The 16,219-nt window shown below is 39.4% G+C and overlaps 1 protein-coding gene across 23 annotated transcripts in view; it reads right to left on the bottom strand.

The window, feature by feature from the left end:
• The window catches only part of LIMCH1 (LIM and calponin homology domains 1), a 388,350-nt gene that overhangs the window by 9,842 nt on the left and 362,289 nt on the right, over positions 1-16,219 (bottom strand). For 17 of the 23 annotated variants that reach the window (XM_077136731.1, XM_077136732.1, XM_077136733.1 and 14 more), the window contains 7 exons: positions 13,985-14,077; positions 9,907-10,011; positions 8,837-8,961; positions 7,143-7,264; positions 5,582-5,705; positions 3,408-3,494; positions 1,377-1,485 (listed from right to left, as the gene is read on the bottom strand). In XM_077136731.1, the coding sequence (XP_076992846.1) occupies positions 1,377-1,485; positions 3,408-3,494; positions 5,582-5,705; positions 7,143-7,264; positions 8,837-8,961; positions 9,907-10,011; positions 13,985-14,077 (765 nt within the window). The remainder of the gene's footprint in view (positions 1-1,376; positions 1,486-3,407; positions 3,495-5,581; positions 5,706-7,142; positions 7,265-8,836; positions 8,962-9,906; positions 10,012-13,984; positions 14,078-16,219) is intronic. The other 6 variants (XM_077136736.1, XM_077136744.1, XM_077136745.1 and 3 more) reach the window with 1 other exon arrangement.

Genomic DNA, 16,219 nt, shown 5'->3' with positions numbered 1-16,219 from the left:
ATGGACATCTACTCTGCTAGGCACCCAGGAAAAAGTGGTGAGCAAGACAGACATAGCTCCTGCCCTTATGTCTATTAAGGGAGATAGGTGATAATTAAGCAATTCAATAGTGAGTGATAAGGACCATGACAGATTCTAGGGGGTCTGTAACACAGCCAACTGACTTAGTCTAGGTGAGCAGAGCAGCTTCTCCGAGTCCTATTCAAGCTGAGATCTATAATTTTGCAGCTAACTATAAACACTTAATTGTCAGAAAAATCTTACATTAGGTAAAAGGCTACATGTCCTTGACATTAACTCACAAGAGTTCAAGAAGCAACAAAAATGTTCTATTCTAAATAAATCCACATGCCGCTGATGACTTGGAAAAACATGTTCTCGATGTCGCATTCTCAGCTTTCTACTAGAGTATATGAAGTTTATCAACAATAACTGTTTTGTGATGACAAAGGCACTTGCACAAACTCCTTTGCTTCTTCTAAATTGACATCCCAGAGCAATGCATGGTAGGAGAGCTTCATCCTTAAAGCTGTCCACCATTCATACTGTTACATAGTCTACGGGGGGGGGGGGGGGTTCTTAAAAGCAAAGGCCTCTCCCCCTACTTAGGACATGACTCCAAGGGGTGTGTATCTCCCTAGCAACATGGGACAGGACTCCTGGGGATGAGCTGGGACCTCATATCATAGGATTGAGAAAGACTTCTTGACCAAAAGGAGGAAGAGAGAAATGAGACAAAATCAAGTTTCAGTGGCTGAGAGTTTCAAACACAGTCGAGAAGTTATCCTGGAGGTTATTCTTATACATTATATAGCTATCCCTTCTTAGTTTATGATGCATTGGAATGACGGCAAGCAGTACCTGGAACTGTTGAGCTGTGGTCCAATAGTCTTGATTCTTGAAGAAGACTGTATAAAGATTTAACTTCTACATTGTGACTGTGTGATTAAGAAAACCTTTTGTCTGATGCTCTTTTTATTCAGGGTATGGACAGATAAGTTAAAAAATATAGATAAAAAAATAATGGGGGGGATAAAGGGTAAAATAAATTGGGTAGATTGAAATACTACTGGTCAATGAGAGGAAGAGGTAAGGGATAAACTATGTCTGGGTTTCTTCCTTTTTCTTTTTATTTCTTTTTCTGGAATGATGTAAATGTTCTAAAAAATGATCATGGTGATGAATACACAACTATGTGATGATACTGTGAGTTACTGATTGTACCCATGTATGGAATGTATGTATGTGAAGATTTGTCAATAAAAATATTAAAAAAGCAAAGGACTTCAGGATATCCAGGCAGTATTTTTTAGCACAGAATCACGACAAAAGAGCCCACAAATCTGCACTTGATTAGTAAAGTAATGAGTACATACCCGAAAGCACTGGATATGGAAATAGAGATTAAGGGTCTCGATGATCATAGCAGCTCCTTTACCCAAAGGAAGCCCACAAGAAGAACAAAGCTTTTTCCCACTTATAGACCTAAATAAAAAAAAATAGATATATAATAATCAAATTTTCAGTTTAGAATCATTGGTCAAACACATAAACATGTAACCTCACACAAACAATGAAAACATGAATTTTTAAAAGGCTTCCTGCTAAATATTTTCCCTCCTATAGGTAGGTCATATTTAAATCATAAATGAAGTGATATTTACTGAACTGACAATGAGCCGGAAATTAAGCATAAATTGCAAACAATCGCTAAAGTAAATACAATATACCTCCATTGGGGTACTGCATCTGGTGAGGGTGCGTGGACACATGTGCTTATTTGTTCCAATAAATTTGTTTTGTAGTTTATTCAATCACAGTGATCAGATCCCTTGAAAGTGATTCAGTGTATTTTCATATGATTTCACAGGTCCCAAAAGACACTCGAGTTTAGCTTTACTAAGGTTTCAATGCTACTTTAAAATTTCCAACGACTGGTTCATTGGCCCACAAGGGTATTACTTGTTGTTTTGCTGTTTTGTTTTTAATTAGAGAAGTTGTAAATTTACAGGAAAATCCTGCATAAAATAGAGTTCCCCATATACCATCCTATTATTAACACCTTGCATTAGTGTGGTACATTTGCTACACTTCATGAAATAACATTTTTATAATCCTACCATTAAATTTGGTCAATCATTTACAATAGGGTTCACTGTTTATATTGCACAGTCCTATGGTCTCTTTTAAACAATTATCCTAGTAACACATATTATTAAGAAAAAAAACCCTTTTTTTTGAGGTGGGGGGGTGCATGGTCCAGGAATTAAACCCAGGTCTCCTGCATGGAAGGTGAGCATTCTACCACTGAACCACACAAAAAAATTTTTATTTAAAACTAGAGAGTAGATTGTGATATAGTTTAACAGGCACCGGGCAGAGAAGTCCTGAGATGCAAGGACTTGCTCTGTCACCAAGTTCTACCATCAGGTATAATAAAGAAGTTGCTTTGGGAGTATTTTTGCACTGTTAAAATGAGGGGATTGGACCAGATTTGGCACTTGCCACTTTAGATCATAAGCTCTCTGAGGGCATGGGCAGTGTCCTCCCCTCTGTACCCTGCAGCACCCAGGGCAGTATCCGGCCAGTGGACTAGAACCAACCCCAGCAGACTAACTCCAGGTGAGTCGAGATGGTCAACAGCTCCTCTGAAATTAGGTGGCTGTCCTCTCAAAGCAGCTCTCACATAGCAAAGATCAGATTGCAATGATGCCTATCATCTAGGAAGTTCTTGGAATTAAACAGTAAACTTAAAAATTATGTAATATCATTTGAAAGCCAAGGGAAACAGAGGGACAGAAAGGATAACAATAGAAAAGAGGAAGGAAGAGTTGCCCCAAGTAAGTTCTATTTATTAGGATTTCCCTCTTAGGCAGCAGTTAAATGAAATTTCTAAATCAAAGAAAAACTCAGAGTATTCAGTAATTTGTCTCTCTAGTGATTAGAAATTCAGACAGCTTTTAAGAATCTCATGGGGCCCAATTAACATCCAGAAGTAATCATTAGAGAGCTGAAGTAGGTTAAAAGAGAAGGATGAAGTTTCCTTTTTTCACCTCTGCCTGGTTTGCTTTAAGAGCCATCGGGAAATTCTTCCTAGAAGGACATCCTGGAGGGAAAGGCGCCTGCTTAGGAGCTAGCAATTGTCTGGTGGATTTTATTATTAGATTACAGGTTCTTCACAATGTAATTAAAACCCTGTGACCACAGCCATGCCAACATCACACACTTAACTTCCTTTGTGGAGGCAGAGAGGAATGTTTTCTTCCTCCTATGTGTCTGTATGTGTAGGAAGAGATGTGCATGCACAAATCCCCCCCAAATCATCTGGCCTGTACTAATTGGGTGGAAATTTTGCTTGACACGCTCTAGTCAAATAAAGCAAAGCAGCCTCAGAAAGGCCTGCTGACCTCTTATACCTGTTTGGTGACTGCCCAGGAGGGGTGGAGGGACAGGGGGACAAGTGCCCAGCCTGGAAGTTCTCTCGAGGGCTTGTCCTGCAATGCCAAAAAGGATCCAAAAATTATGACAAGCCCAATCCCACACTCAAAAAAAGAAAAAGACATTTAAGATACAAAAAAAAAAACCACACACAAAAACAAAAAACAAAATACTTTAGCAATGAAATAAAAACTACAGACTCTCGTAATGATAATTTTCTAAAAGCACAAAAACAGTAATTCTCTAGCAAGGATTGTATATAGATTGGCTGCATAAGATCAAAACTTCGACAGCAGGCTGGCATTGTTGAACAGCAAAGACAGAATATTTTTCTAATCTTTATTTTGCCAGATTCTTTGCTGAGTTAAAACTGTGGAGAAGCTTTCTTGACTTGTTCAGCCAACTGCTTTCGTATGGTGAGTTAGATATAAAAATGATAAGGAAAAATAAGGCAAAATGAATATTTTTATCTTATAAACCAGGTTACTATCATCATCCTCGCCATCTTCATCTACACCATAGCACTCACTATCTGCCTGGCACAAACCCGATGAGGTAGATGTTATTTATGCCCATTTTCTAGATGAAGAAACTGAAGCAGAGAAAGATTAAGTGGGCAAGTGGCAGAGTTAAAATGTGAATCTAGGCAGTTTAACTCATAGGTAGGGAATGCCTGGTTAAATTATAACAACCATTATAGTTGAACAAGTATGATGATAAGGAACCTCTGGCTTAAATAAGATTCTTGGAATTCTTTTACCATTCAATCAACCAAGCACCCTGGGGAAGTTATTTAACTTCCCCAAGACTCAAACTCCCTATTGTAAAACGGGAATATCCTGGTCGTGGAGGGCAGTAAGAGTACTGAGGGTTCTACAATACTGTGAATGTGATTAATCTCACTGAATTGTACACTCGGAAGCGGTTGAGATGGGAATATTATGCTGTACATACATTTCCACAATTATATATATAAAAAAGAACAGCTAAGGAGACAAGACAATTAAATGCAATATATGATCCTGAATCGGATCTAATAATTGAGAAGAAAAGGCCCAAAGGGACATTTTTGGGATGTAGACTGTAAGGTTTGTATCAATGTTAACGTTCTTGAACTTGATCAATGTACTTAAGGTGGTGACAGGAGTGAATAGCCCCTGTTTTTTTTTGTTGTTTTTTTTTTTGTTTGTTTTGGGTGCATGGTCTGGGAATGGTTATCCTTTGTTTTTAGGAAATGTACATGGAAGTATTATGGGTTCAAGACGCATGATGTACACAATTGATGATCAAATGTTTGGAAATTGATAGATGGACAAATAGACTGATAAAAGCAAATGTGGCAAAATGCCTAAATTAGTGGATGTGAGTAACGTTTGGGTATGAGGTATTACGGAATTCTCTGTACGGGTCTTGTATTGTTTTTGCAGTGTCCTGTAAATTCGAAATTATTTCAAAATAAAATCTTAAGGAAAAAAATGTAAACAATAACAAAACTGACTTCATAGAATCATTGGGAGAGTTCGGTGGGTTAAAGCATAAGAGAAGACATTATATGTAATATATGTAAATAGTTCATATTTGTAATATATGTAAACTCTTCAACATAGTAACTGTTATATCGTAAATGCTTGAAAATGATAGGAACTATTATTATTGTTAAAAGAAAAACCAGGGCAGGCCATGGTGGCTCAGCAGGCAGAATTCTCGCCTGCCATGCTGGAGACCCGGATTCGATTCCTGGTACCTGCTTATGCAAAATAAACAAACAAACAAACAAATAGCCTAGGATAGCTAGAGAATGATATTTTTTTCTGAGAAATATCTGCTGAAAGGCTTTGAGACAATGTAATGCAAATAAATTACTACAGGCATGCAGATCTTTACCAATGTTATTTTTGTGGATTAAAAAATTACTTTTCCTCTTGTAAATTGATAAATTCAAGGTGAATATTTACATGCCCAAAGGATGTCTCAACCTTTTTGTAAATATTTATTATCTTGTCAATGATATCAAATTCAGAGGAGGTACAAAAATGATGCTGACATTTTGCCAACTTACACTTTCTCAATAAACAAATAAAAGTAAAAGAAGTAAATTTTTTTGCAAAAAGGAACCCCATATCCATCGTGTTTGGTTACTCACTTCCGCCTTTCACTTGGAGACTCAACCTGATGGTTAATACTTTTATCGAATGAGAGGGTTTTTGGCTTCACATCTTCTGAAATGTGCATTGGTGAGTTTGATATCTGCTGATTCCAGGATGAATCTGAGACCAAGGAAAGAGCATAAACTTAGTCTGGAAGCAAAGGTTTGGAACCCAGACCCTTTTGCCCCACTGATTTCTAATGTAATAATAACACTTAAAAAATACTGACTTCTCATTCAGTAAAGAAAGTAAATTTGAGTGGATGCATTTTGTAACTTGGAATGTAGTTCCTAAAACAAGTGGAAAACAATCGTTTACCATGACCCATAGGTTATGCCAACATGATATGGTTTAAATCCATAGGGCACCCAGATGACATTCAGCTCACAGGATATCTCTATATGGGCATACACATAAATCTGGTCACATATTATAATTGATTCATGTAAATTGGCATATTGACAAATGGTCAATATGCCAAAAACACATGGCCAAATTCATTAATTACACCATTAAAAACCGTGTACTTGTTCAGCCAAATGTGCTTAGCTATAAACATGTACATCATTATCACCCTTTCATCCGTTTGCTCTACCCTCCTCTTTATATAATATCTGTCTCTAGACCAAGCCACCAAATACACGCCAGCAGTAGAGGTGCTTAGTGGTAAAATCACAGACAAAATTAAACAAACAAAACCCCTGATAAACACAAAATTCAAAAATCAAAGAAGGGTCAGAATGCAGAAGCTTCTTGGCATTTGTGAATTCGACATTTGAAGTTTCAGTTATCCAGGAATGACCTTGAAAATCCAAGACATGTAGAATTTGATCATTTTGGTGAGGACTAAATTTGGGTTTTGTCGTGTTGAGCCTGGAGTGTGGGAGACATGGATAGGAATGAGGGTGGAATGGAAGAGAAGCTGATGGGAACCTTCCAACCTCCCAGTAACTACATTCAACCTGGCTTCGTGGATTTCTACTGCGCCATAAGCATTTATTTAGGGGTGAGCTTGTGTCCTATGGTGGAATTTGAAGTCTGAGGAGGTTTCAAAATGTACTGCTTATGAAGATCAAGGTTTTCTGAAAAGTCTTTTTAAAAATGTTGAATTCTGGGGCGGGCCGCGGTGGCTCAGCGGGCAAGAGTGCTTGCCTGCCGTGCCGGAGGACCCCGGTTCGATTCCCGGCCCCAGCCCATGTAAAAAACAAACAAACAAACAAAATATAATAAAACAAGAAAATGTTTAAAAATGTTTCCCTTCCTTCCATCCTTCCTTCCTTCTCTGTCTTTCCTTCCTTTCCTCCCTCTCTCTTAAAAAAAAAAAAAAAAATGTTGAATTCTAATGCCTGCTGAGGCTACACTGAGTCCCCCATGAGTTTAGGTAGGCACTGGGCAATGGTGATCTGAGAGCCCAGTTCACTCACTGCACTATTTAACATAAATTATAAGTTCAGGACCCTGAGAACGAAGCTTGCAGCCACAGAGGTCGTATCTGTCTGGATGATGGAGGAGTTTTACGGCAATTTAAACACTGGGGTTGGGCTTTTCCATTCTCACCCTGAGATAGCTGTGGGTTCATCCCACAGTGTGGAGCCCCAGCTTCTGTATCCAGCTGATGGTCCTGATGGATTCCTTTTGGGATGGGGTTCTCTGAGTGGGTTATGGCCCCTTGAGTTAGGCTGTAAAAGAAAATACACTTCAGAAGAGACAAAGGCGACTTCACTGAACCTACTAGTCCTTACACTTAGGGTAAGGAAGTCCCAATCATAATATGAAAAAGAAATGAGACTAACCAGAAGTTTTATTTATTCTTTTTATTTTAAACTAGATTTGAAATGGTTTGAAAATACTGCAAATACTTCACATTTTCATTACCAATCAATTTAACAAGCTAAAGAAACTTTCATTTCTGGTGTGTCCCCTACTTCCCTGTCCACAAAGCTCTTCATTCTCATAATTTCAAGGGATGCCAGAACTAACCGAACTCTCCCAGATTTTCACAAAAGACATAGGCCTAATTGCAGAAATCATTTGGGCCAAAAAAGGACCTTTGTAGTCCATTAATTTACTAGGCTTCGGTAGCTTCTGAGTGCGAGGAAAGGATAAGTGGAAGAGATCAAAGGAAAGCTTTCAATGACAATAAGCAAAAATTCACATAAAATGCTTATCAACATCATTCAAATCTTCCTGACTAGTGTGTTTCATTTAAAAAAAACCAGGAAGATCTCTTTTTTGGGGGGCGTGCATGGTCTGGGAATCAAACCCAAGTCTCATGCATGAACGGCAGGCATTCTAACCACGGCGCTACTAGTGCACCCCTTGGAAAGTCTCTTTTCAGCAGTATGAAGTGGAAATGCATGGGTTAACTCAAGGGCTCTGAGTTCTACAGCCTCCAAGTCACTCAGCTGATGTGCACAGGAGAATTCTTCCTACCAGAAGAGCTCAGCTCCCAGCCAACCTTGCAAACTGGCCAGTCTTTGAACTGACATTTATAGCCTTTTCTGTCTTCAGCTTCCTCTGAGGGTGCTCTGTGTGTGCACAGGTGTGGGCATGCTTGCTTGCCAACACCTATATGGTAATTCAGAGACCCCGAGTCAGACACCTGTGTCACAAAGAACATACTGGTGGCAGAGCACTCTCAGCCTCCCGAGAAAACCCAACACAACCTATAGCCATAATCAGAGTCTGCTCCTGTCTGAGGTAGCATTTGAGTGCTCCAAGGATTTCTAGGTAATCTGTTCTGATCTCCCATGGGATATACTAGAACCCATGGGTGGGGCGTTTATCCACAACCAATTGATTTGTTGGAGATCCTTTATATTATCATCCAGATTAAATGTGACTCCTTACAGCTCAGAGGACACCAGTGGCTGCACTAAAGTTAGGTCCATAGTAAAACCACATGTGACAGGATCACATGTCAATCTCTCACTTCCAGATACATTCACCATTTCAGGTGGGTGATATCTAAGTTTGGGGTTTTGAATTGACCATGTACTCCTTGATAATCTATACTAGCACCCCTTATTTTAAAAAGATTTCTTCTGTTTAAAAGTAAGCCTATTTAAATTCAGTATCTTAAGGGCAACAACTTCAGAGCTATTAGATTAATATGTAATGTATTACTAAGAAATATGTAATGTATTACTGGAATGATAACTTCAAAACCAAACATGATTTGCATTAGGAACAGGTTTCCTTCTTGGGAGTGAACAGCAGAGCCTGGAAGACACCCTGGTCCGTGTTCTTACCTCTTCTTCTCTTCCAACAGATCACTCTCCCTATTCTTAAGCAATAAGTCATTGTCATCTCCCTGGAACGACTTCTGTCTTCTCTCTTGTCCTTCCTCTTGACGGTTTTCCAGGTTCATCTTATTCTAAGGAGAAAAACAAGGATAATCTTGAATATAATTTCTAAACACACCAGACAACTCTTATTTCTGGCCATGGAATACTGGAAGCATTTTTCTATCACTTTGCCTAAAATTTAAAAAGCATTTACTGTAATGTGAATCCCAGTAAAGACTTTTTTTTTTTTAAAGCAGTAAAATCATTCGTGGCTCAAATTACCTGATTAGTAATAGATTTCCAACTATTGGGAATAAATGTATAATCTGATTTCTCTCTCAAACACTATAAAATTGAATTTGTTAGAAAGGCCCCTTTCTAAAAAAACCAACCAAACAAACAAAACAGAACTACTCATTTCCTGACAGATAGCTTTCTACTATCCACAGTATTTTAAAAACTCAGATTACAGGTGATCCAGGTCTTGGTGTGACTTCTGTCTGCTCCTTCTATGACCCTGTCTGGGGGATGTAGAGGCACACCAGCCTTTCTGGACTCTCTCTGTCTAAGACACATTTAAATTGCTTGTGGCTTAGGCAACTTTCATGGAGGCTGGTGAGAAGTGTACTGCTGCCATGCCTGCTGCCACCATCCAATCCCAGCAGCTCATGGCAGAGACATAAATGTCTCCTGAATGAATGAATACGCTGGGAACCCAGCAGTGAGATGGACAGTCCAGAACAGGGCTTTGTTCATTAGGATCTTGCCAGTCAGGTGTGGTGAGACCTTGGTTCCTAGCTTGTCTGGACAGACACTGCCTGGGTAATGACTTTTCTGCTCTTTAGGAAATGACTCCAGGGTTTGGTCACAGTAATGACAGTACAATGGGATGCTATGATACATAGGAGCTGGCATCAGTCTACAGGAATAGCAAGTTTCAGATTTAAATGATTGAGTCTGGTGGGAAAATTTGGCCTGTGGTTTGGTATTTTTATTTAGGCTTATTTATTCCACAAATTGCTTTTTAGTCTCACCACAGTCCCGCTGCCTTCAGTTATAGAGGAAGATGTAGACAGCTGGTCTGCAGAACTTGAAGACACGGTAAATGGAACCACGGTGTCTTCAATTATCTTGCGCTCCTAAGGGGTGGAAAGGAATTAATGAAAGGGAAAAAAATGAAAGCTCACATTTGTCCAGAGAAAAATGTCATTAAGAAACTTTAGAAAATACTTCAGGATATGTGCAAAAGAGAAGGGCATTAAAGTAAAAATCTCATTTTCTTCAAGCATGCAAATCACAGAACACTCTCTACAGGCAACAATTTAGAAGTTGGCATTTAATTTAGAAAACAAAGCTTCTGTAAATTAATCAGTCAGTGTGATCCAAGAAGTCTAATTAGAAATGCTATTAGGGATCTGATTATCTACAAAAATTGTTGAAGATAAAATTGACAACAGTGTTACTCATAAACAAATTTCAGATAATACACATGAACTGTAGTCCCTTTTAGATTCTCTAATGTGGTCTGGTTTGCTCATCTAAAAATGAAAGAAAACAAAACAAAATCCACCTCTCCTTAATCTCTTTAGTATTGGAGAATGCAGAAGTAAGGAGATTTTCACTTAGGCTTGATATCAAAATTATCCTCATAAAACGAATTCACTACCATAAAACATACTTGCCACAAATATACAAACATTATTTTACATCATTTCTTTAAGATAATCAAGATTCTGACTCTGTAACTACAGAACAGATATGCCGGGGTACAGTCTGAAAAGTAGTTCTATCATTCCTTAACTGTGGCTCAGCACACTCCTAGACCCCAAACCAAATTCAGGGGTCTCTTAGATCTAATATGATACGACTTGTTAAAAAAAGGTTAATGGGGATTTGCTGTCATGGTCACATTCATGTGTCAACTTGGCCAAGTGGTGATACCTGTTTGGTTGGGCAAGTGCTGGCCTGTCTGTTGCGATGAGGACATTTCATAGAATTAAATCATGATCATGTCAGCTGCATCTACAGCTGATTCCATTTGTAATCAGCCAAGGAGAGTGTCTCCTGCAATGAATGATGCTTAATCTAATCACCGGAAGCCTTTTAAGGAGGATTCAGAAGAGACAGGCTCTCTTCCTGTTTCGGGGGGGGTGGGGCAAGCCTCTCCTGTGAATTCGTCCAGACCCTCCATCAGAATCGTCAGCTTCACAGCCTGCCCTGCAGATTTTGGACTCTGCATTCCCACAGTTACGTGAGACACTTTTATAAATTTAATATTTGCAAGTGTTTCCTGTTGATTCTGTCTCTCTAGAGAACCCTAACTAATGCAACTAGGTACCAGGAGTGGTTCTTAAGAAACAGAGTCTTAAAAATGGGTTTTTATAAATGGTTTTCTACTCTGACTTGACTCAAAGGCACTAAGGACTCTGATTCGCATAATCAGAATGACACTCCCAATCCATGTAGTGAGTTGGCAAAAGAGATAGTCAAAATATCACCATTTGATTCTCCTAATGCTTTGCCTGTACGAAGACAGGCTCTGGGGGATAATGTTTTTGACACCTTTATGTAGTTTTGTGGAAATAAGAGGTATAGAGATGTTGGCTGGTTGTTGTTAGATACACTGGATACATTAAACAGTGAAAAGGATGGGCTTAAGGCTTCAAACGGGAAGATTAAGCACCATCTGACAAATGTAGAAGTTTCTATGAGTATCCTGAAGGAAAATCTTATTTCCTGTAGCCATGGACTTGAGATCTCTGAAAATCAGACTCAGAATCTTATTGTTAGAGTAGCAACTTTACAACATAAACTGAAATCTCAATGTTGCATGGTGTCTGCCATTAAAGTGAGGGCACTGATTGGAAAGGAGTGGGACCTTGAAAAATGGGATGGTGACACATGGATTGATAATGATGTCGGAGGTGAAGTTGAAACCCTAGGTCATGCTGAGTCTTCTCCAGATAACCCTGTAATAGTCTGCCCTGAGAACACAGATGCCCCAACTCCAACCTGCTTTGAGGAGTTGGCCACCCAACCTTCTCCTGAAAGGATTAGCCCTAGAGTGATTAATCCTGTTTCACCAGATGAAACTGCAAATGAAGGCCCTGAAGCAAATGGCTTGGAAGATATTTTTAATTCTTTTTATGACCCACCCCCACCACCCCTCATTTCTTCCAGACCTATAACTGGACTAAAGTCCCAAAAGGCTTTAAAGGTGAGGTACAAAGTATCACACATAGGAGGTACGTTATACTCCAAAAGAACTATGTGAGTTTTCCAATTTATATAGACAGAAATCAGGGGAATATGTGTGGCAATGGATTTTAAGGGATATGTGTGGGATAATGGTGGGAGAAATATAAGGCTGGATCAGGCTGAATTAATTGATATGGGCCCACTAAGTAGAGATTCTGCATTCAATGTTATAGCTCAAGGGGTTAGAAAAGGTATTATCAGTTTGTTTGGATGGTTGGTTGAAATATGGATCAAAAGGTGGCTGACATTACCTGAGGTTGAAATGCCAGAACTGCCCTGGTATAATGTAGATGAGGGGATCCAGAGGCTTAGAGAGACTGGAATGTTAAAGTGGATTTATCATGCAAAGCCTGCTCTTATACCCCAGGAATGTCAGGAGGATGCACCTTTTACCAGAATAGTGAGAAATAAATTTGTGAGACTAGTGCCATCATTCCTGAAGAGCTCTGTAGTTGCACGTCTCTGTAGGTCAGATATTACTGTAAGAACTGCTGTCCCCGAACTGGAATCCTTAAACACAATGGGGATGACCAGATCCTAAGTTGGCATAAGTCAGGTGGCAGCTCTTAATCGCCAAAGACAGGGTAGACGTGGCTATTATAATAGACAGCAAACTCAAAGCAGGAGTCAAAATTGTATGACTAACGAAGATTTGTGGCATTGGCTAGTAAATTATGGGATACATAGAAATACAATAATGGGCAGTCTACTAAATTCTTGTTCGAGTTGTATAAACAAAAGAGTTTTGTTTATACAGGTCAAGTTCACAGGTCAAGTGAATAGAAGTCTAACCTGGATTACAAAAACACAGAGTCACAGCCCCTTAATCAATTTAGAGACTTGAGACAGTTTATAGACCCAGAGCCCTTTGAATGAAGGGGAGACCAGGTCCCATTGGGGGAGAACCCTGTCATACTGCCACAAATTTATACTGTTAATCTTCCTCCAAGTCTTCCCCAAGGAGCCCGACGGCCTTTTACCAGGGTAACTGTGCATTGGGGAAAAGGAAATGATCAGCTATTTCGGGGATTATTAGACATTGGTTCAGAAGTGACATTAATTCCAGGGGACCCAAAATGTCACTCTGGTCCACCAGTCAGAGTAGGGGCTTATGGAAGCCAGGTGATCAATGGAGTTTTAGCTCAGGTCTTCCTCACAGTAGGTCCAGTGGGTCTAGTTATGCAGGACAGTTGAGTATTTTTAGGTGAAAGGAAAAAATGTGTGTTTTATTTTTTTTTTATTTAGAAATTAGGTATGGTTTAAGCTTGATATAGCTGCCAAGCTGGCAAAGGGTAGACTGTCATGGTCACGTTCATGTGTCAACTTGGCCAAGTGATGGTACCTGTTTGTCTGGTTGGGCAAGTGCTGGCCTGTCTGTTGCGATGAGGACATTTCATAGAATTAAATCATGACCACATCGGCTGCATCCACAGCTGATTTTATTTGTAATCAGCCAAGGGGAGTGCCTTCTGCAATGAGTGATGCTTAATCTAATCACTGGAAGCCTTTTAAGGAGGATTACAAAGAGCTCTCTTCCTGCTTTGGCTGGTGAGTCTCTCTTGTGGAGTTCGTTCAGACCCTCCATTGGAATCATTGGCTTTACAGTCTGCCATGTGGATTTTGGACTCTGTGTTCCCATGGTTATGTGAGACACTTTTATAGATTTTATATTTGCAAGTGTTTCCTGTTGATTCTGTTCCTCTAGAGAACCCTAACTAATATGTCTGCTGTGAGCGGAAAGTCAGACTTAGTCCCATGCATACACAAGTACACAAACCACAGACACAAAACGTGTTGATCGACTTTGACGTGTTGGGGCCACAAAGGTCAAATTCCCTCTTGGGAATGTCCTACCTCCTCATAGTATCTGCGTTCTTCCTCTTCCACCTCCTTTTGGGCCTTTTCCCACTCTTTTTTCAGTTTGTCCTGCTCCTTCTGGTATCTCTCCTGTTACAGAATTTCCATAGATTGTTCTCAAGTGACCAACACATATATCATTATATCATTAGAATTCCACCCCTCTAAACCACTGCACATGATATGTTGTAAGAGCATCTTCTTGTTGAAACATTCTGAACGTAACAGATGCATGCAGTAAAACAGGGATGCAATTTTCTGGCACTCTAGCATTTTAGGAATATAAAAATCCAATGAATAGCAATACTTTCTGCTGTTGGCATTTTGTAGAATTGTTCTTCAGATATATGAGCAAAGATCTGGCTGGGTCACAACTTAAGGAAAGAGAAAACTGGAAGGACTGAAAAACTCTAAAATCTTCCTTAACCTGAGTTCTGTCTGAGGAGGTAAGGTAAGCTAATCGTTTCTTTTCACTGGGTCTTTCAGAGATGAGTTTTGGCTTCTGCTATAGAAATAAATTGGTGTTAAAAGAGTTTAAAAAAAGACAGATATTGCAGAAAGATCCAAAGTGGACAAGATGATAATTAGCTCAGTAGCTGAATTATTCTTTGCTTGTAGCCAATCTATGAAAATGGAATCTTCTTGGCTTCTGAAATAGAAACTTCTGAATTAAGAGCAGCTTTCGAACAGCCCATTTAGAATGCTTCCATATTGGATCTGCCATTCTTGTATTCAGAAACAGTGTAACACTAGTCACCACTTCTGGGGACAAAATAAAATGCTCACAAGGATGGCTTTAAAAATATGAGTGGAGTCCCTGATAGCTGCTAAAAGAAACAAATAAATGGAGATTAAAATTAATACTTAAAATAAGAACTGACAGCCCTGGATGACTTGGGAATGGCATCCCTAACATGAAAGAGAGAAAGGAATCACTGAAATGTGTCACACACAGTCAAATATTTTAGGCTGATTATAGTCAACCCTTTCTCTGAGGCCAAAGCAAATCTGTGCCTCTATCTTCACTAGAAAGGCCCAGAAATTTCCTCCAGTTATAACCTGTGATGTCATTATCTTAGGAAAACAAGGACTTCATTGGGTTTTTCTGGGGCCTGGCCTTCCATTTTACACTCTGGCAAAACTGCTGCTGGTCAACCCATGGCAGGCTCTTTAACTCCAGGTAAAAATGTGTTATCAAGGCTGGATATTGTAGAGTAAGGTGTTAGAAACAGACATGAGGAGCATTTCAAAATAGAGGAAATGGACCCTGAACTGTGACAAGAGTAGGGAAAACAAGCAAGGCTTCTTAGGCTTGTTGGTTCAAGGAATTCATATTACAAACTCCCCTCCCAAGAGGATGAACTGATGATATAGAAATTGAAAGATGAAGTGTACCTGGGATACGCACACACTCTCTCTCTCTCTCGCTCTCACACACACACACACACACACACATATACATATCCTCTTCCTTCTTTCCCAAACACCTTGGCCCCAAAATCAAAGTTACCCATGATGCCATACAGGTAACAATTTGGTGGGACATGGTCAATACACAAATCTGGTGTCAGTATCTGTAACACAGTCACCTTTCCGAGTGTAACAGACAGCACATAATGGGAAGCAGGTTCACCTGTCATCTTTATTCTGTGGAATTTCAGACCCCTGGCTGTGAGTTGCAAGAGAATAGCAGATGGCCAGGGCTAGTCTGAGGCCTCTCAACAGACCTAAAAGTCCTAGCAGCTCTGGGGCTTTGCTGAATTCAGTTCTTAAAAACAGTTTGGTATTGAAGGCCTAATCCTCTGATTAGGAGCAGAGCTAAAGCCACACTATTGATTATCTAAAATATCCCTCTGTCCCCTGGAAATAAAGCCCGAAAGATTAGAATAAAAAAAAATAAGAAAAAAACTAGCACTAAGTATTGGTTTTTACACAGACAGTTTCTACACTGTAGAAAGTCATCAAGTTTAGTGAGATTAAGCAGTTGTGCATTTTTGAGTTTCTGATCAAATCATTACTATTGGGATTATAGTGGAATGAGCATAAATTTTAAGGTCATTAGACTTGGATTTGAATCTGGGCTTAATACCCATTAGCCATGTGATCTCGGGCAATTAATTAAACCTCTGTGAGCCTTAGTTTATATAATTGCAAACCAGGGCAAATAGACATTCTCTGGAGGGTTGTATGAGGTTTAAGTGAGATAAAATAAATCAAGAACCAACCACAGTT

The sequence above is a fragment of the Tamandua tetradactyla genome, chromosome 19 (genome assembly GCF_023851605.1).
Source record: "Tamandua tetradactyla isolate mTamTet1 chromosome 19, mTamTet1.pri, whole genome shotgun sequence".
Lineage (NCBI taxonomy): Eukaryota > Metazoa > Chordata > Mammalia > Pilosa > Myrmecophagidae > Tamandua > Tamandua tetradactyla.
The sequence above is the reverse complement of the archived record's forward strand: the minus strand, read 5'-3'. Positions and strand labels throughout refer to the sequence as shown.